Source organism: Panthera onca, chromosome B3 (genome assembly GCF_046562875.1).
Source record: "Panthera onca isolate mPanOnc1 chromosome B3, mPanOnc1 haplotype 2, whole genome shotgun sequence".
Lineage (NCBI taxonomy): Eukaryota > Metazoa > Chordata > Mammalia > Carnivora > Felidae > Panthera > Panthera onca.
In genome coordinates, this window is record NC_138344.1 from 99514175 (window position 1) to 99534712 (window position 20538).

The 20538-nt window shown below is 35.7% G+C and overlaps 1 protein-coding gene across 3 annotated transcripts in view; it reads right to left on the minus strand.

Moving 5' to 3' along the window:
• Positions 1–3978: 3978 nt before the first annotated feature.
• TXNDC16 (thioredoxin domain containing 16) overlaps positions 3979–20538 on the minus strand; it is a 136381-nt gene continuing 119821 nt past the window's right edge. For all 3 annotated transcript variants that reach the window (XM_060619850.3, XM_060619852.3, XM_060619849.3), the window contains one exon: positions 3979–6074. In XM_060619850.3, the coding sequence (XP_060475833.3) occupies positions 5806–6074 (269 nt within the window). In that variant the 3' untranslated portion in view covers positions 3979–5805. The remainder of the gene's footprint in view (positions 6075–20538) is intronic.

A 20538-nucleotide genomic window follows, 5' to 3' on the forward strand; every position in this document is an offset into this window, starting at 1 on the left:
TTTTCTAGTTAGTTTTATCTTTTATTTTATTATTTAGTTGTATCTTTTTTTTATTTTTAGTGATTGCTCAGGGACTTATAACAATTTACCTCTAAATAGTACTATACTACTTCACATAAAATAGACCTTTACTACATTATATTTCAATTTCTTCCCTCATTCTTTGTGCTGTGTTATTGTCAGATTTTTTTTATTGTCATAGATTTTACTTTTATATATGTGTGAATCTCACAATATATTGTTCCAGTTTTTGCTTTAGACTAGGGGTTGGCAAATTATGGCCAGCAGGCCAAATCCAATCTATGGCCTGATTTTGTATGGCCCCTATTTTTTTTTTTTAGAGTTGTAAAAAGGAGAGAGTGAGAGAGAACAAGAGAGGGAACAAGGATGGGAATCTGTTTCTTTGCCTAGCTTCAAGATTTTATCTTTGTTTTTTAGTAATTTGACTATTATGTGTCTAGGTGTTTTATTTGTAAATTATCCTACTTGGAGATTTGTGAGCATCTTAGATCTGTGATTTATTGTCTTTCACTAATTTTTGAAATTTCTCAGCTACTATCTCTTCAAATACTTCTGCTTTGTCTCTTTTCTCCTGGAATTCCAATTTCATGTGTGTTAAATTGTTTGATATTATCCCCCAGGTTTTGATTCATCTGTCTTGTTTTATTCACTTATTATTGTTCTCTTTGTGTTTCACTTTGGGTAATTTCCACTGACCTATTTTCAAATTCCACTTCTTTCCTCAGCTGTGCCAAGTCTATTGATGAACCCACCAAAGGCATTCTTCATTGCTGTTAGCATGTTTTGTCATCTCTAGCATTTCCATCCCAGCTAAAATTTACCATTGTTCAGGCAGGTTGTCCATCTTTTCCATCAAATCCTTTAACACCTCAATCCCAGTTACTTTATGGTCTCAGCCTCACAGTTCCAATATTTGGGAGTCTCTGAGTTTAGTTCCATCATGCTTTATCTCTTCACAATGGGTTTTTTCTTACATTTCTTTTAGTCTTAGAATTTTTGACTGAATGTCAGACATCTGTGGAGATTAGTAGAGACAGATGAATAATGTCTACACCTGGCCATTAGTGTGAAGGTCTGAGCAAATCTAGTCAGTTGAAACTGGTTTTGATTTTGTTATTTTTACTTTTATCGTACTATGGTCTGTGTGTTCCTTTAGGGATGGGCTGCTGTCATCTTGTACTTGGAGTCGGACCCAAGTGCCAGAGGTTTATTTCCTGGCTCTACCCTCAGCTTTCAGCAAGCCCTGGTTGCCTGTGTCATCCCACAATCTTGTGCTTCCCGAAGTCACAAACTGCTATTGTTTATTATTTCATACTGAGCTGATGATGGGTGGGGGTAGAAGTTCTTTGTTCTCCTTGGCCATTCTCAGACTTAGGTAGGGTCTGTGTACTTGGTACCTGTGGTAGTGCCTTCTCAGAATTTCTGGCTCTTCTCCCATGGCAGCTAAACATGGCAGGGTCACTACTCACAGTTCTTGGACAGAAGTGTTCTTATGTCCTCCCAGTAATAGATTTCTGCTTGGTATCGGGGTAGGATCCTGGGCCTAAGAGATGTTCTGCCTCTCTCCAAGGGCAAGTTTTGTACTTACCCCTTCCCCAGAGGCAATGGGCCCTGGATGCAGGAAGGTTTGCTGTCTCCACCAGTGTCTAATTGCTTTCTTATACCAGAGAAAGGTCTGAGGAAGTGAGTAGTGTTTCACGTCTGTCATGCAATACCATTCCATCAACAATTACCTGCATGTTTTGTCCCTGAGGGATCTCTTCCTACCAAGCTCCTTCCCTAGGGGTTCTCATTAGTACCCAGTGGAGATTTATAGGAAGGAAACCCTGGATGAATGAATGTTAATTACTGTCATATCAGGGCTCCCACTTATTCTAAGGGTATATTTTAATCCACATTCGGCCTTTAAAGAATACTCTAAAAATTCAGGTGATTCCTGTTGGAAGACAATTCTTCCAGGGTCTCCTATTTCCAAGTGATTTATGAATAGAAGCACTGACTTCATTTTGGACCACCTTTTCAGCCTGGGAAAATACAGATAGGTTTGATTACTGTCTACTGTCATAAAGATGTCTCCCTCGAGAGCTAAGGGCAAGCATGCTTAATACCTATTACAAAATATTTAGGTTCTCTGAGCTCAGGGTTCCTCCCTTGCAGTGCAACCCACTGCCTATAAAGGTTTCACCTGGCCCTCTTCTGATGGCACTGTGGGATTGGGGATCAGAGATCTAGTACAAATACTGACCCTCTGATAAATGCTATTACAGTGAGTAATAAAGTCCTTTTTCTCTGATTCAGGAAACTGTGGCACACTAACTTATAATTTGAAAGTAAAGTAAAATCTTAGACTCTTCCAAAGATATATATATATATATATATATATATATATATATACACACACACATATATTTCTGCTTTAGTATTCTATTCTCCGCCAAAGGGTAAACGATTCATGTATCCTGTCTCCCCTTGAAAGGTCTTGTTGAGTTCCTTTGGTTACCTGCTCTGATGGGTGTTAAGGAAAATTACGATTTATGGGGCACCTGGGTGGTTCAGTTGTTAGAGCATCTGACTTCAGCTCAGGACATGATCTTGTGGTTTGTGGGTTCCAGCCCTGCATCAGGCTCTGTGCTGACAGCTCAGAGACTGGAACCTCCTTCAGATTCTGTGTCTCCCTCTCACTCTGCCCCTCCCCTGCTCATGTTGTGTCTCTTTCTCAAAAATAAATAAACATTAAAAAATTTTTAATTATGATTTCTTGTTAGGATGGGGTAACATTCTCTTGCAGCTTTCTACATCTTAAGGGGAGACACAGCTCCCAAGGTATACCTATTTGATTACTTTCTATTGCCAAAGATAGACACTTACTGATTTGTAAAGTCTATTGTTCTGCTAATGTACATGTTTAGCTTTTTAAAGCAGCATAAGCTCAGACGAGGAACTCTAAGAATTTTGAAAAACTGTCCATGGGATGTTTCATCACAGAGCTGGAAGCAATGGACTAAGAATGTTGACCTTCCAGCATAGGTGAGGCCAGAGAGGGTGGAAGAATCTGATTCATGAGAGACATTCTGCAGAATGTACATGTGAAGTGGCCACCAAGTCTTCTAGAAGACCAGGGTGTGTGTGGGGGCGACATTTAGGAAAACTATAACCACTTGGTGTTAGAGAGAGGGCTTTTGAAGCTCTCAAAAATGAACAGGAGTATATGACAGAAAACCCTGAAAAGGATACAAAGAACAGATAGAAGAACAGCAAGTGGTATTGTGAGAAAACTCACTACATTCACTCTCACTTTATGGTAAACAGAATCTAGATTTTTTTTTTTTTTTTTTTTTTTTTTTTTTTTTTTTTTTTTTTTTTTTATGTTTACTTATTTACTTTGAGGAAGAGAGCACAAGGGGAGGGGCAGGAGAGAGGAAGAGACAGAATCCCAAGCAGGCTCCATGCTGTCATGCAGAGACTGATGTAGGGCTCCATCTCATGAATTGGGAGATCATGATCTGAGCTGAAATCAAGAGTTGAACACCAACTGACTGAGCCACCCACGTGCCCCCAGAATCTAGATTTCTTTTGTGAGATTTACCTCTTCTGCATTGTGAAAGTCTGGTTAGGGCTCCCAACTAAAGTGCCCACTCTTCCCCTATCCAAGTTTCTCAGGATGCCCTGAGTCACAAAAGATAGAAAAGCAGTTGGAACTGATTCATCACTGAGCTGTTAGTTTCTCATACATCGATCCTAGAACAGCCTTGGTTCCCATCTTCTTAAAATGTGGCTTAATTTTTTCTCTAACTCTGTGAATTACCCAATATTCCCATTTTGCTTAAGTTTCTGTTACCTGCAACCAAAGAAACCCAATTGATACAGGGTAATACAGGTCAATTGATAATACAGTATCCATTGATACAGGTCCAACAGAGGGCATGACAGAGGTCAAAGGAAGCTTTTGAACATATGTAGCCTGAAATCTAGATACTTTATTTGAAATTATTAAAAGAACATGTCAACAACTGTCAAATTGGGTATGGTACAATAATCGATTTTATGTTTCTGTGTGCTTATAGTTAATTAGCATTTTCTAATGGTTAGGCTAGTGTTATTTTATTGCTACAACTATAATTAGAGTTCATTCTCATATCTCCCATGTTAGAAATGAAAACAAATGAGAATGAACTGAAATAATATCCATTACATGCTACAGGAAAAATATCAAGAAGGGGGTGCTAACAGTAGCAAATGATCTATGTTACAATGAAATATACCTATTTTTGCTTTTTAAGATTCTATTTATGAACCCAATTGTACTAGGCAAACTGTATGTGCAGAAAATTTCAAGAACCAGATACCCCAAGGAGGTATTAAAAGGGAGAAATATAGTGGAGTGCAAAGTACAATGTTCTCAACAAATGTCTCAAAAATATGCACCAAGCAAAAATGAGACAAACTGCTACAAACAGATCACCCTGACAAGTAAGTGCTTTTGGAATGAAAAATTAATTTTTTGGCTAATCTTTCCCTCTCATTATATAGATGAGGCTCTATGGCTTCTCCTCTCCATTATATAGATGAGGGAGACCAATTGGTTTTTCCAAAGCTTACAAAGGTACATTTCACACATGGCTTAGATCGGGGAGCCTTTTTGTGAAGAGGATAGCAGAATGTTTAAATTCTCTTCAACTTAGCAATATAACTTGTAGAATTAAGAGGTTTTAAGATTCTCTTATATACATTTTTATATATTATAAACATACAAGGCTTATAGATCATACATAACTATATATAATGTATATAATCGTGTGTGTGTGTGTGTGTGTGTGTGTGTGTGTGTGTGTATACATCTCCTGAGTCCTTTTTAGTGTTATCTCATTACTGTTCAAAAATATAAAAAAGAATTTATAATAAAAGATATGGTTGTGTTCAGATATAATTGGGATAAGACCACCTAATATGTATTTATCTTTAATATCCAAGATTTTTTTCAAATATAACTAAGCAGAATAAGAACATTCTACCACAGGTTAGTTTCAAACAAGATTACTCAACCTTGGCGCTTCTGATATTTGGGCAGGATAATTCTTTGTTGTGAGGGGCTGTCCAATGCATGATAGGGTATCTAGCAGCATCCGTGGCCTCTACCCACCCCTAGATGCTAGTAATACCCCTAGTCACAAGCAAAAATGTCTCTTGACATTGCAAAATGTCCCCTTGGGGCAAAACTCCTTGGTTTAAAAACACTGGTTTTAACATCATGTCTACAACAAAGCAAATACAACTTCCAGCTGTATGATAACACTCTGAAGTCAACTATGATTAACCTAGAGTTAAATTTTTATTCTAATTCAAAATATATCATGGCTAGACCCAAGTTAAATTAATTATACCAGTTTTCGTCTAGAGCTGAACATCCAATATAGTAGTCAGTCACTAGTCACATCGGAAGGGAGATGTATAGTGAGGGTGAAATACGCACTGGATTTTGAAGACTTGACAGAAAAAAAGAATGTAAAAATATCGTAATTTTTATGTTAACTGAGCTAGTTTGGGTATACTTGGTGAAATATTAAAATTAATTTCATCTGCTTTTACTTTTTTTAAAGGTGCTACTATAAAATTCTAAGTTACATATATGGCTCACATTATATTTCCATTGGACAACAATGGCCTAGAGACTGGAAGTGATTTAGTATTAATTTATAATAAGTTCTTCAGTCTACCAAATAAGCTACAAAGACTTTGTAAAGCTCTCCACAGCCCTATGAAACCAGCTCATAACTCTTTTGAGCATCACAATTCCTTATTGTCATGCCTAAATGATTTGTCTCCTTCTTTAAACCAATTACTTCTATTCCAATGCTTTATTCTCAGTGTTTCAACTGGTTCTTTTCTGATTGTTGATTTATCTTCATGTTGTTTTTTATCATTCTTTTGCATGTTAGTTTCTTTTGTACACTCAGGCTCTTTCCTTGTGGGATGTTGAGATGCTGCGGCGTCCATCATACTTAGAAAATCATAAGCAGGAAGAGGAGGTTTCCATTCCTGAGCAGGTAAAATTGCTGGAAGAAAGATACAACCAAAGGTTAATAATAACATCATCATACAGTTACACTATAAAATATTTTATTTTGAAAAATATATGTGTAAGAGTAAAGGCTTTATCAGTTTTTACTTATCTAAACAAAACTAGATTTTGTTATTGTCTAAGAAACTTGATACATCTGTCATTACTAGCCATTTTCATTTTTTATATTATATTTGCAAACTCTTCTATTCTAAATAAAAGTTAGTATCAATAGAAAAAAATTAGGTCCAGAATCTCCCTGCTAGTTAACCCTTGTTGAGGTTAAAAAAAAAAAAAAAATAGCAATGTGGTAATGAGATTACATACAGATACAAGTTAAAATGAAAAATCCTCCTGTTTCCCACCTTACCCAACTTTATCCCAAAAAACTGAAATTTTTTTTTTAATTCCAGTATAAATAACATAGTGTTTTATTAGTTTCAGGCATACAATATAGTGATTCATCAATTCTACACATTACTCTCTGCTCATCTTGCTAAGTGTACTCTTAATCCCTTTACCTAGTTCACCCATCCCTCCACCCACCTTCCCTCTGGTAATCATCAGTTTGTTCTCTGTAATTAAGAGTCTGTTTTTTGGTTTGTCTCTTTTTTTCTTCAATTTGTTTCGTTTTTTAAATTCCACATATGAGTGAAACCATATGGTATTTGTTTTTCTCTGACTTATTTCATTTAGCATTATAACTTCTAGGTCCATCCATGCTGTTGCAAATGGCAAGACTTCATTATTTCTTTATGGCTGAGTAATATTCCATTGTATATATATATATACCACATCCTCATTATCCATTTATCTATCAATAAACAGCTTGCTTCCATAGTTTGGCTGTTGTAAATAATGCTGCAATAAACATAAATGTTGCATATATCTTTTTGAATTAGCATTTTCATATTTCATGGGTAAATACCCTATAGTGGAATTACTGAATCATATGGTCTTCTATTTTTTTTAAATTTTTTGGAGACCCTCCATGCTGTTTTCCAAAGGGGATGCTCCAGTTTGTAATTCCCCAACAATGCATGAGGGTTCCTTATTCTCTGCATCCTCATCAATACTTGTTGTTTCTTGTGTTTTTTATTTTAGCCATCCTGACAGGTGTGAGGTGATATTTCATTATGGTTTTGATTTGCATTTCTCTGATGATTAGTGATGTTGAGCATCTTTCCATGGGTTTGTTGACCATCTGGATGTCTTCTTTGGAGAACTATCTGTTCATGTCTTCTGCCCATATTTTAATTGCATTATTTGGTTTTTTGGTGCTGAGTTGCATAAGTTCTTTATATTTTTTGGATATTAACCCTTTCTCAGACATGTCATTTGTGAATGTCTTCTCCCATTCAGTAGACTGTCTTTTAGTTTTGTTGATTGTTTCCTATGCTATGCAGAAGCTTTTTATTTTGGTGGGTCCCAATAGTTTATTTTTGCTTTTGTTTCCCTTGCCCTAGGAGACATTATTAGAAAAATGTTGCTATGGGCAATGTCAAAGAGGTTATTCCCTTTGCTCTCTTCTAGAATTTTTATGGTTTCAGGCATCACATTTAAGTCCTAATCCATTTCGAGTTTATTTTTGTGTGTGGTGTGAGAAAGTAGTCCAGTTTCATTCTTTTGCATGTAGCTGTCCAGTTTCCCAACACCATTGTTGAAGAGACTATCTTTTTCTCATTACATATTCTCACCTCCTTTGTCAAAGATTAATTGACCACATGATTGCAGGTTTATTTTTGGGCTATCTATTCTGTTTCATTGATCTGTGTGTCTATTTTTATGCCAGTACCATACTGTTGTGGTTACCACAGCTTTGTAGTACATCTTGAAATCTGGGATTGTGATACCTCCAATTTTATTCTTTCACAAGATTGCTTTAGCTGTTTCAGGGTCTTTTTTTCTGGTTCCATACACATTTTAGGGCTGTTCTAGTTCTGTGAAAAATGATATTGCTATTTGGTTTGGGATTACATTAAAATCTGAAGATTGCTTTGGGTAGTATGGACATTTTAACAATACTAATTCTTCTAACCCACAAGCATGGCACATCTTTCCATTTGTTTATGTTGTCTTTGTTTCATCAATGTTTTATAGTTTTCATAGTATAGTTCTTTTACCTCCTTGGTTAAGTTTACTTCTAGGTATTTTATTATTTTTGGTGAAATTTTAAACGGGATTGTTTTCTTACTATCTCTTTCTACTACTTCATTGTTACTGTACAGAAATGCAATGGATTTCAATATATTGACTTTGTATCTTGCAACCTTATGGAATTCATTGATCAGTTTTTTTAACGGAGTCTTTAGGGTTCTCTACATACAGGATCATGTCATCTACAAATAGTGACAGATTTACTTCTTCCTTAGCAATATGGATGCCTTTTCTTTTTGTCTCATTGCTGTGGTTAGGACTTCTAGTACCATGCTGAATAAAAGAGGTGACAGTGGACATCCTTTCTTTTTCCTACTCTTAGAGGAAAAGCTCTCAATTTTTCACTGAGTTCAGTGATGTTAACTGTAGGTTTTTCATATACAGACTTTATTATGTTGAGGTATGTTCCCTGTAAACTTACTTTGTTGAGACTTTTTATCATGAATGCATGTTATGATTTGTGAAATTTTTTTTTTTTTTTTTTTTTTGCATCTACTGAAGTGATCATATGGTTTTTATCCTTGGTCTTGTTGATGTGATGCATCACACTGATGATAATTTGTGGATATTGAACCATCCTTGCATCCCAGGAATAAATCCCACTTGATCATGGTGAATGATTTTCTTAATGTACTTTTGAATACTGTTTGCTAATATTTTGTTGAGGATTTTTGTATCTATCTTCATCAGAGCTTTGGCCTATATAGTTCCTTTTTGTAGGGTCTTTATCTGATTTTGATATCGTGGTAATGCTGGCCTCCTAGAATGAATTTGAAAGCTTTCCTTACTCTTCTTTTTTTGGAATATTTTGAGAACAAGGTATTAACTTCCTTAAATGTTTGGTAGAATTCACCTGTGTAGCTGTCTGGTCCTGGATTTTTGTTTGTTGGGAGTCTTTGATTATTGACTCATTTTCATTGCTGATAATCAGTCTGTTCAATTTTTGTTTCTCCCTGATTCAGTTCTGGGAGGTTCTAGGTGTGTAGGAATTTGTCTATTTCTTCTAAGTTGTCCAATTTGATAGCATATGATTTTTCATAATATTCTCTTATAATCCTTTGTATTTCTGTGGTGTTGATTGTTATTTTGCCTCTATCATTTCTGATTTTATGTGTTTGAGTCCTCTCACCTTTTTTTTCCTCCCATGATCTGGCTAAAGGTTTATCAATTTTGTTGATCTTTTCAAAGAACTAGCTCCTGATTTCACGGATTTATTTTTTTTAATTTTTTTTTTAATTTTTTTTTTAGCTTTTCTGTACTTTATATGGGCTCTGATCTTTATTATTTCCTTCCTTCTACTGGTTTTGGGTTTTGTTTGTTCTTTTTCTAGTTTCTTTAGGTGAAAGATTAGAGATTTTTCTTGCTTCTTGAGGTGGGCCTGTATTGCTCTAAACTTCCCTTTTAGAACAACTTTTGCTGCATCCCAAAGATTCTGGACCATTATGTTTTCATTTTTGTTGTCTGTCTATATTTATTTCCATTCTCTCTGTATTTATTTCCTTTTTGATTTCTTGGTTGGCCCATTCATTGTTTAATAGCATGTTACTTAACCTCCAGGTAGTTGTGTTCTTCCATATTTTTTCTTGTAACTGACTTCTAGTTTCATAGAGTTGTGGTCAGAATAGACACATAGTATTATGACTTCAGTCTTTTTTAATTTATTGAGACTTGTTGTGTGGCCTAATATGTGCTCTATTCTGGAGAATGTTTCATGTGCACTTGAAGAGAATGTGAATTCTGCTGTTTTAGGATAGAATGTTCTGAGTATCTGTTAGATCCATCTGGTCCAATGTGTCATCCAAAGCCAATGTTTCCTTGTTGATTTTCTGTTTGGGTGATCTATCCATTGATGTGAGGTGTTAAAGTTCCCTACTATTATTGTATTACTCTCAATTACTTCCTTTATGTTTGTTATTAGCTGCTTTATGTATTTGGGTGCTCCCATGTTGATGTATAAATATTTATCATTGTTTATATCTTCTTGGATTGTTTTTTTTATGAATATATAGTGTCCTTTTTTTGGTCTGTTGTTATAATCTGTTTTAAAGTCTATTTTGTATTATATACCTATTGCTACCCTGGCTTTCTTTTCACTTCCATTTGCATGATAAATGCCTTTCTGTCAGTTCACTTTCAATCTCCATGTGTCTTTAGGTTTGAAATGAGTCTCTTATAGGTAGCATATAGATGGGTCTTGCTGTTTTTAATCCATTCCCTCATTCTGTCTTTTTGAATGTAGCATTTAGTCCATTTACATTCAAGGTAATTATTCATAGGTATGCATTTACTGCCATTTGATACTTGTTTTATGGTTGTTTTAGTAGTTCTTTGTTCCTTTATTCTCTTGCTTTATTCTCTCATGATTTACTGGGTTTCTTTAGTGATATACTTGGATTCCCTTCTCTCTCTGTCTCTGTCTCTCTTTTTTTGCATATCTGTTACTAGTTTTTGACTTGTTGTTACCATTAGGTATATATATGTAACATCTTATGCATATAGTAGTGTAGTCTATATTAAGTCTATATTAAGTTTGAACCCATCCTTTACTCTTCCCATGTTTTAAGTATATGATGTCATACTTTACATCCTTTTATTTTGTGAATCTCCTGATTTTTACATATAAACTTAATTTTACTGCTCTTGTGCTGCCTACTTTTCTTACTCCTGCTCATGGGCTTTCCTTTCCACCCAAAGAGTCCTGTTTAATATTTTTCATAGGGCTATTTTAATGGTCACGAATTCTTTTAACTTTTGTTTGTCTGGGAAACTCTCCTTCTATTCTAAAAATATTTTTTAACGTTTTTACTCATTTTTTGAGAGACAGAAAGAGACGGTGAGTGGAGGAGGGGCAGAGAGAGAGGGAGACAGAATCTGAAGTAGGCTCTAGGCTCTCAGCACAGAGCCCGAGGCAGGACTCGAACCCACAAACTGTGAGATCATGACCCAAGCTGAAGTCGGATGCTTAACTGACTGAGCCACCCAGGCACCCCCTCTCATTCTACTCTAAATGACAGCTTCACTAGATATTCTTGGCACCAGAGATTCTCCTTTCAGCACTTTGAATATATCATGCCACTCTCTTGCAGCCTGCAAAATTCCTGCTGAAAAATCTGACAGCCTTATGGGATTTCCCTTGTAGTAACTGTTTTCTTTTCTCTTGCTGCTTTTAAAATTCTCTACCAGTACTTTTTGCCATTTTAATTACGTGTCTTGGTGCAGACCTCCTTAGGTTGATTTTGTTGGGGGCTCTCTGTGCCTCCTGGATCTACATCTGTTTCTTTTCCCAGGTTTGGGAAGTTTTCAGCTGTTATTTCTTCACATAAATTTTCTGCCTGCTTTTCTCTCTCTTCTCTTTCTGAGATCCCTATAATGCAAATGTTATTACACTTGATGGTGTCACTGAGTTCCTTATGTCTATTTTCATTTTTCATTATTTTTTCTTTCAGCTTAATTGCTTTCCTCCAAGTTGCCAATCCATTCTTCTGCTTCTTCTAGTCTTCTGTTTATTCCATCTAGTGTATTTTTACTTTGCTATTGAGTTAATCTCTGATTGATTCTTTTTTGTTTTATAGATCTTTGTTAAAGGTCTCACTGAGGTCCTCCACTCTTTTCTCAAGTCTAGCAAGTATCTTTATGACCATTACTTTAAATTCTCTGTGAGGCATATGACTTATTTCCATTTTGTTTAGCTCTCTTGCTGTGATTTTTGTTCTGTTCTTTCATTTGGGACATATTCTTCTGTCTCATTTTTTCGAACTCTGTTTCATTGTGTTAGGAAAGTCAGGTATGTCTCCTGCTTTTGAAAATAGTGGCCTTGTGAAGAAGAGGTACTGTAGTGCCCTGGATTCCAGGGTCCCCTGTTCATCAGAACCTGGTGCTTCATGAATGTTGTTGTTGTGCCTATTGTAGTTGAGCCACTTTTGCTTCAGTGCAGTTGTCTGCAATGACTCTGCCTGCTGTGGACAGGGCAATCCCTGTGTTGTTAGTGGGCCAGTCTGGGGCCACCTTGGGCTTCAACTGAGCCAGAACAGGTATTTGCCAGAGATGCAGTAGTACAGGGCACTTTCCCTGTGTTGTCCCCTGAGGAGCTTCTGTTGGTGGGTGGGGCCTGCAGTCTGACCAACTGGTTTCCCCCAGCCCACTGCTGGGGCTGCATTTGGACTGGTGTTTGTGGTTATCTTCTTCTCTCTCCAAGACCAGCTGGACCACTTTGAAGTGGTGCTGGTCCCTGTCACAGCTGCTGGTACACTGCCATGCTTGTGGCAGCACTTTGGATAGGCTCCAGCCAAAGGCATATTGGAGGGGCATGTCCACTGGAGAATGCAAAGGAGGATTAGTAAGTTAGGTGGAGAGTGTTGGCACTGAGCTGTTTCCCCCAGGTGTCATGTATCTAGGCTGGGGGGCGGGCAGGGGAGGGAAGTGGTGCCTGCCAGCTCCTTTTGCTTCCTAGAGAAGTCTCCTAGAGATCCCTACCACCCCCAGCACACACTGAGATTAGTAAATAAATCTCCTTCTGATATACCCCAAGTGTTTTTCAAACTGCTTCTTATATTCTGTATCTCTGTTTGGCTGTTTATTATGCTCTTTAAGGGTGGGGACTCCACCCTCCAAGTTCTCCCAGAGAACTCACTAAATTTTAACATTCTAAGTGTTAAGCCCTGCTGGTTGTAAGAACTTATAAAATTAGGCTTCTCTGGTTTTCAAAGCCAAAATGTGGGGGTTTGTCTTCCCCATGTGGGTTTCCCATGACTGTAGTGTTTTGTGTGAGGGTCTGTTTCTCTTTCCTCTGTGAGCCTGCAGGGTCTCTCTCTCCTGAGGATAGTCTTGTGGGTCTCTTTAGCTGCCCACCATGTCTCTGCCCTTTATACCTTCTTTGCCACCCCTTGTCTACAATTAGCTGTGAAGAGTCTATTCTGACAGTTTTTGAGTCATTTTCTGGGTTTTTACATTGATGTGGGTGTTATCTAGTTGTATCCATGGGATGAGGTAAATTTAGGATCTTCTTGTCATTTTCCCAAGAAGTTCCCCTGCAACTATTTCTTATAAATCATTACAGAAAATTTTTTTTGGAACAAACACATTTATTGTTTAGACAAGTATTCCTTTACATTTTAAAGCATTTCGTTTTTGAAAATTTTTTTTCTTAAATTTCAGTGTATTTGACACACACAGTTACATTACGTTCAGGTGTGTAACATATTGATTCAATAAATATTTATGTTATGCTACACTCACCATAAGTGTAGTTACCATCTCTCACCACGTAATTCCATTAAAATAGCATTGACTATATTCCCTATGCTATACCTTTCCATCCCCATGACTTATTCATTCCATAGCTGGAAGCCTGTATCTCCCACTTACCTTCACCTGTTTTTTCCCATCCCCCCTTTACCCTTCCTCTCAGGCAACCATCAGTTTGTTCTCTGTAGTTATACATCCAGGCTTTTTCCTTGTTCATTAGTTTTGTTCTTCAGATTCCACATAGAAGTGGAAGCATATGGTATTTGTCTCTCTCTGACTTATTTCCCTTAGTGCAATACCCTTTAAGTCCATCCATGTTGGTGAGCATGTGGAAAAAAAAGAACCCGTGTGGAGTATTGGTGGGAATGTAAACTGGTTCAGACAATGTGGAAAACATTGGAAAACATCTCAAAAAATTTAAATGGATGGCACAAGAACAGACACTCAGATCAATGGAACAGAATAGAGAACCTAGAAATGGACCCACAAATGTATGGCCAACTAATCTTTTACAAAGCAGGAAAGAATATCCAATGGAATAAAGACAGTGGTTCTGGGAAAACTGGACAGCAACATGCAAAAGAATGAACCTGGACAACTTTCTTACACCATACACAAAAATAAACTCAAAATGGATGAAAGACCTCAATGTAAGACAGGAAGCCATCAAAATCCTTGAAGAGAAAGCAGGCAAAAACCTCTTTGATCTTGGCTGCAGCAACTTCTTACTCAATACGTCTCCAGAGGCAAGGGAAACAAAAGCAAAAATGAACTACTGGGACCTCATCAAAATAAAAAGCTTCTGCTTTTTATTAAAAGCGAAGGAAACAATCAGCAAAATTAAAAGGCAACCGACAGAATGGGAGAAGCTATTTGCAAATGACATTTCAGATAAAGAGTTAGTATCCAGAATCTATGAAGAACTTATCAAACTCAACACCCAAAAAACAATCCAGTGAAGAAACGGGCTAAAGACATGAACAGACACTTCTCCAAGGAAAACATCCAGATGGCCAACCAACACATGAAAAAATGCTCGACATCACTCATCATCAGGGAAATACAAATGAAAACCACAAGGAGATACCACCTTACACCTGTCAGAATGGCTAACATGAACAACTCAGGCAACAATAGATGTTGGTGAGGATGTGGAGAGAGGATCTCTTTTGTATTGTTGGTGGGAATGCAAGCTGGTGCAGCCACTCTGGAAAACAGTATGGAGGTTCCTCAAAAAACTAAAAATAGAACTACCCTACGACCCAGCAATTGCACTACTAGGCATTTATCCATGGGATACAGGTGTGCTGTTTCAAAGGGACACATGCACCCCCATGTTTATAGCAGCACTATCAACAATAGCCAAAGTATGGAAAGAGCCCAAATGTCCATCGATTGACAAATGGATAAAGAAAATGTGGTGTGTACACATATATACAGTGGAGTATTACTCGGCAATCAAAAAGAATGAAATCTTGCCATTTGCAACTATGTGGATGGAACTCGAGGGTATTATACTAAGTGAAGTTAGTCAGAGAAAGACAAAAATCATATGGCTTCACTCATATGAGGACTTTAAGAGACAGAAACAGATGAACATAAGGGAAGGGAAACAAAAATAATATAAAAACAGGGAGGGGGACACAACAGAAGAGACTCATAAATATGGAGAACAAACTGAGGGTTACTGGAGGGGTTGTGGGAGGGGGGATGGGCTAAATGGGTAAGGGGTATTAAGGAATCTACTCCTGAAATCATTGTTTCTCTATATGCTAATTTGGACATAAATTTTAAAAAATAAAAAAAATAAAAAATAAAAAAAATAAATAAAAATGGAAATACCATATGATCCAATAATTCCGGTACTAGTATTTACACTAATTTGAAAAGATACATGCACCCTGTGTTTATTGCAGCATTATTTACAATAGTGAAGATATGGATGCAACCCAAGTATCCATCTATAGATGTTTTTGAAGCTTTTGATTTAGTTTCCATACACTTTATGAAAACAAGTTCATTTTATAAAAATAACTATAGACAGGAATACTTAAAAATTGTGATAGAAGCAATTGTACTATAAAGAGTGATTGGATAGTGTCTTAGATAGGTTTCATGGTAGTGAATTTGAACATTATTTTAAAACATTGGTCAGAAGAGAAAAACTGATTTAATCTGATAACATATAAGTAAATTCGCTAACTCTTCTCCATGTAGTAGACATACTTTACAATAAAAAAATTAGAGTGTAGTTGCCCATTTAAAATAATATTTTGAGAAATAAAATAAGGAAATGTGCAAGTAAGCCTTTAAAAAATAAATTCCAGTGAAAGAATCTCTATACTATTAACATGAAAAAAAATAATGTTGATAAAATACAAACTTGAGCATGTCTCATAAATGAAATAAATACCTTTAAAAGCTTAGGAAATTCATATAAATTTAAATTTCCAGAGGCGGATTAAAAGCTCCAAGAAAAATTTGCATAAATACATATGCAGTTTATCTATACTTGATATATAATTTCCTCATGCAGACTCAATTATATGAAATCCTAGTACATGGTATATAGGCAGGTTATTAAATTTAGGCTACACCTGTAGTTGATATTTAAAATTACTGTTGTGAGGTTAGCAGATTCAAAAGTGACCAACATTTAAAATATTTTCTTCAATATAAGGAATAGGTAAGAGGTAAGAATGTTTGTTGTTTGCAAAATGCAGATAAAGTACGTTTATTAAAGACATTAAGTTATCCTTAAGGAAAGTCCAACTTGAAACATAACAAATACCTAGCATATTTATTTCTAGGTAAGGTAAACACTGCAGCCTAGTGGCCTGACATGATGGCAAAATGCCTGTAGGTAGGCATTTCAATTCTGCTAACTGTTTGCTAAGAAAACTGTACAAAGGTCCCAATGTTTTCAATTCCAAGTAAAACTGTACTCTCATCATGTATGAATAATAAATGCTTTATCAAATTAGTAATGATAATAATAGTTAACGTTTATTGAGCCTTTACTGTGTGCCCAACATTATTCTTTTAATCTTTACAATCCTGTGAAGTAAGTATAATTTTTATCCCAATTTTATAGATGAGAAAATCAAGACCTAAAAAGGCCAACGAACTTGAAGAAGGTTAAATGGAAATCTCAAATAAGAACAGCAAGTTGTCACAATTTTACAGAGATTAAGATGTGCAACAAGCATAGTAAAGCAGACACACATGGCATTGCATTACAGATTCAGGCTTTTGTGGGAGTAGCTACAACACCCCAATCTCAGATCTGTCTCTCAAAGAGTGACGACAGCAGGTCCTGTTAGCACAGAAGACAAGACCCAATACACCAAAGTACTACTCAGTTTGCTTCTTTCCTGCTGCAGAGGCTGCACGAATAATTTAAGAATAGGAACACTGATATAAAGAAATAATGGAAATCAAAGAGTGACTTGGCAAAGGCATTAACAAAATTACAATGGAAGATACACCAGTCTCAGGAAACTAAAAAGAAAATAACTCTGGTTCTTTCCTCTTGGTAATTTTGAGTTGAGGAATCAAAGCCCTACTGACGTTCCTTGAATGAAAGGATCTCTATAAGAATAATGGTAATACTTCAGATTTTACACCTTACAAAGTATTTTTATGTATATTACTTTTACTTGATTTTTAAAATAATTATGTGACATACAGTAGGAACTATTAATCTCATTTTACAGTTGCAGAGGAGGAAACAAAGACTTCCCTAGAGCCACACCATTAGTAATCAAGGAGGTTGGATAATGAGCTCAGGTTTCTGTACCTTTGAACATCACCACCTTTTTTACTTATTTTTTTTAATTGAAGTACTGTTGACATACAATATTAGTTTCAGGTTACAACAGAATGATTTGACATTTATATATATTATGAAATGATCACCATACATCTAGTTACCATCTGTCACCATAGAAAATTAGAATATTAACTACATTCCCTATGATGTACTTTTCATCCCCATGACTTATTTTATAACTGAAAGTCTGTACCTCTTAATGTGCTTTGTGTCTTTTGTCCATCCCTCCTCCAATCCCCTCCCCTCTGAAAACCAGTTCTGTGTCTGTTATGTTTTTTAGATTCTACATATAAGTGATATCACACAGTATTTGTGTTCCTCTCTCTTATTTCATTTAGCATCACTCTAGGTCCATTCACGCTGTCACAAATGGCAAGATTTCATTCTTTTTTATGGATGAGCAATATTCCATTGTGTATAAATATCACAACTTCTTTATCTATGGACACTTGGGTTGCATCCATATCTTTGCTATTGTAAATAATGTAAATAATGCTGCAGTAAACATAGGGGTGCACATATCTTTTCAAATTAGTGTTTGAAATTTCTTTGGGTAAATACTCAAAACTGAAATTACTAAATCACATGGTATTTTATTTTTAATCTCTTGAGGAATCTCTACACTGTTTTCCACAGTGGCTGTACCAATTTACATTCTCACCAACAGTGAACAAGGGTTTGCTTTTTTCCACATCCTTGCCAATGCTATTTTTTGTCTTTTTGATACTAGCCATTCTGACTAGTATGAGGTGAGATCTCATTGTGGTTTTGATTTGCATTTCCCTGATGATTAGTGACGTTGAACGTTTTTTCATGTGTCTGTTGGCCATTTGTATGTCTTATCTGGAAAAAATGTCTAATTAGGCCCTCTGCCCATTTTAAATTGGATTATTTGTTTTCTTGGTGTTGAGATATATGTGTTCATTATATATTTTAGATATTAACCCCTGATCAGATATATCATTTACAGTATCATTACAAATATCTTCTCTCATTCATTAGGTTCCCTTTTCATTTGTTGATAGTTTCTTTTGCTGTGCAAAAGCTTTTTAGGTTGATATTGTTACAACTGTTTATTTTACTTTTGTTTCCCTTGCCTGGAGAGACATCTAGAAAAATATTGCTAAGGCTGATGTCCAAGAGTTTACTGCCTATGCTTTTTTTTTTTTTAAGTTTATTTGTTTTTGAGAGAGAGACCATGTGCATGCACTAGCAGGAGAGGGGCAGAGAAGAGGGAGACACAGAATCCAAAACAGGCTCCAGGCTCTGAGCTGTCAGCACAGAGTCTGGTGTGGGGCTCAAACCCACAAACCATGAGATTATGACCTGAGCTGAAGTCAGACACTTAACTGACTGAGCCACCCAGATGCCTCTGCCTATGCTTTCATTTAGGAGTTTTATACATTTAGGTCTTTAATCCATTTTGAGTTTATTTTTGTGTATGGTATAAGAAAGTGATCCAGTTTCATTCTCTGGTATGTAGCTATCTAGTTTTCCTAACACAATTTATTGAAGAAACTGTCTTTTTCCCATTGTATATTCTGGCATCATTTGCTGTAGATTAATTCACCATATAAGAGTGGGTTTATTTTTGGGCTCTGTCTTCTGTTCCATTGATCCATGTGTCTGTTTTTGTACCAGTACCATTCTGTTTTAATATAGCTTTGTAATATTGTTTGAAACCTGACATTGTGATATCTCCAGCTTCGTTTTTCTTTCTCAAGATTGCTTTGGCTGGCTTTTGTGGTTCCATACAGATTTTAGGATTATTTGTTCTAGTTCTGTGAAAATACTATTGGTATTTTGATCCGGACTGCATTGAATCTGTAGATTGCTTTAGGTAGTATGGCCATATTAACAGTATTAATTCCTCCAGTCCATGAACATGGTATATCTTTACATTTGTTGTCTTCAATTTCTTTCATCAGTGTCTTCAGAGTACAGGTCTTTTACCTCCTTGGTTAAATTTATCCCTACGTATTTTTTTTTTTTTTTTGGATGCAGATGTAAATGGATTGTTTGCTTAATTTCTCTTTCTGTTATTTCATAATTAGTATTTAGAAACATAAAAGATTTCTGAATATTAACTTTGTATCCTCCAACTTTATTGAATTCATTTATCAGTTCTAATAGTTTTTTTGGTAGAGTTTTTAGGGTTTTCTATATATGGTATCAGGTCATCTGTAAATAATGACAGTTTTACTTCCACTTATCAATTTGAATGTCTTTGATTTTTTTTTTTTTTTCTTGTCTGATTGCTATAGCTAGGAAAGTGGTGAGAGTGGATGGACATCTTTTCTTGTTCCTCATCTTAAAGGAAAAGCTTTCAACTTTTCATCGAGTATGATGTTAGCTGTGGTTTTGATATATATGGCCTTTCTTATATTGAGGTACATACCCTCTGTACTCATTTTCTTGAGAGTTCGTTCATATGAACAGATGTTGAATTTTATCAAATGCTTTTTCTGCATCTATTGAGATGATTACATAATTTTTATCTTTCATTTTTCTAATGTGGCATAGCCTGTTGATTGATTTGCAGATACTGAACCATCCTTGCATCCCTGAAATAAATCCCATTTGACTATGCTGAATGATGCTTTCAATATATTTTAAATTCATTTCGCTAATATTTTGTTACAGATTTTTTCATCTATGTTCATCAGGGATGTTGGTCTGTAATTTTCTTTCTTTTTTTTTTTTTTCTTGTAGCATCTATGTCTGGTTTTGGTATTAGGGTAATGCTGGGCTTATAGAATAAATGTGGAAGAATTCTTTCCTCCTAGACTTTTGGGATACTTTGAAGGATAGATATTAATTCTTTATTTTTGGTAGAATTCACCTGTGAAACCATCTGGTCTAGAACTTTTGTTTGTTGGAAGTTTTTTTATTACTGATTCAATGTTGGTGGAAGTAATTGGTCTATTTAAACTTCCTATTTTTTCCTGGTTTGGTCATGGAAGTTTGTAAATTTCTAGGAATTTATCCATTTCCTCTAGGTTGTCAAATTATTTAGCATATAATTTTTCATGGTAGTCCCTTATAATCCTTTGTATTTCTGTGGTGTTATAACTCTTGTCCTCTTTCCTTGTGACTTGATAACTTTCTTTAATGTTAGGATTCCTTTCTCCTTATTTTTTGAGTATCTATTATAGCTTTTGGTTTGTGGTTACCATGAGGTTCATATAAAACACACTCTGTATAAAGTAGTCCATTTTAAATGGAT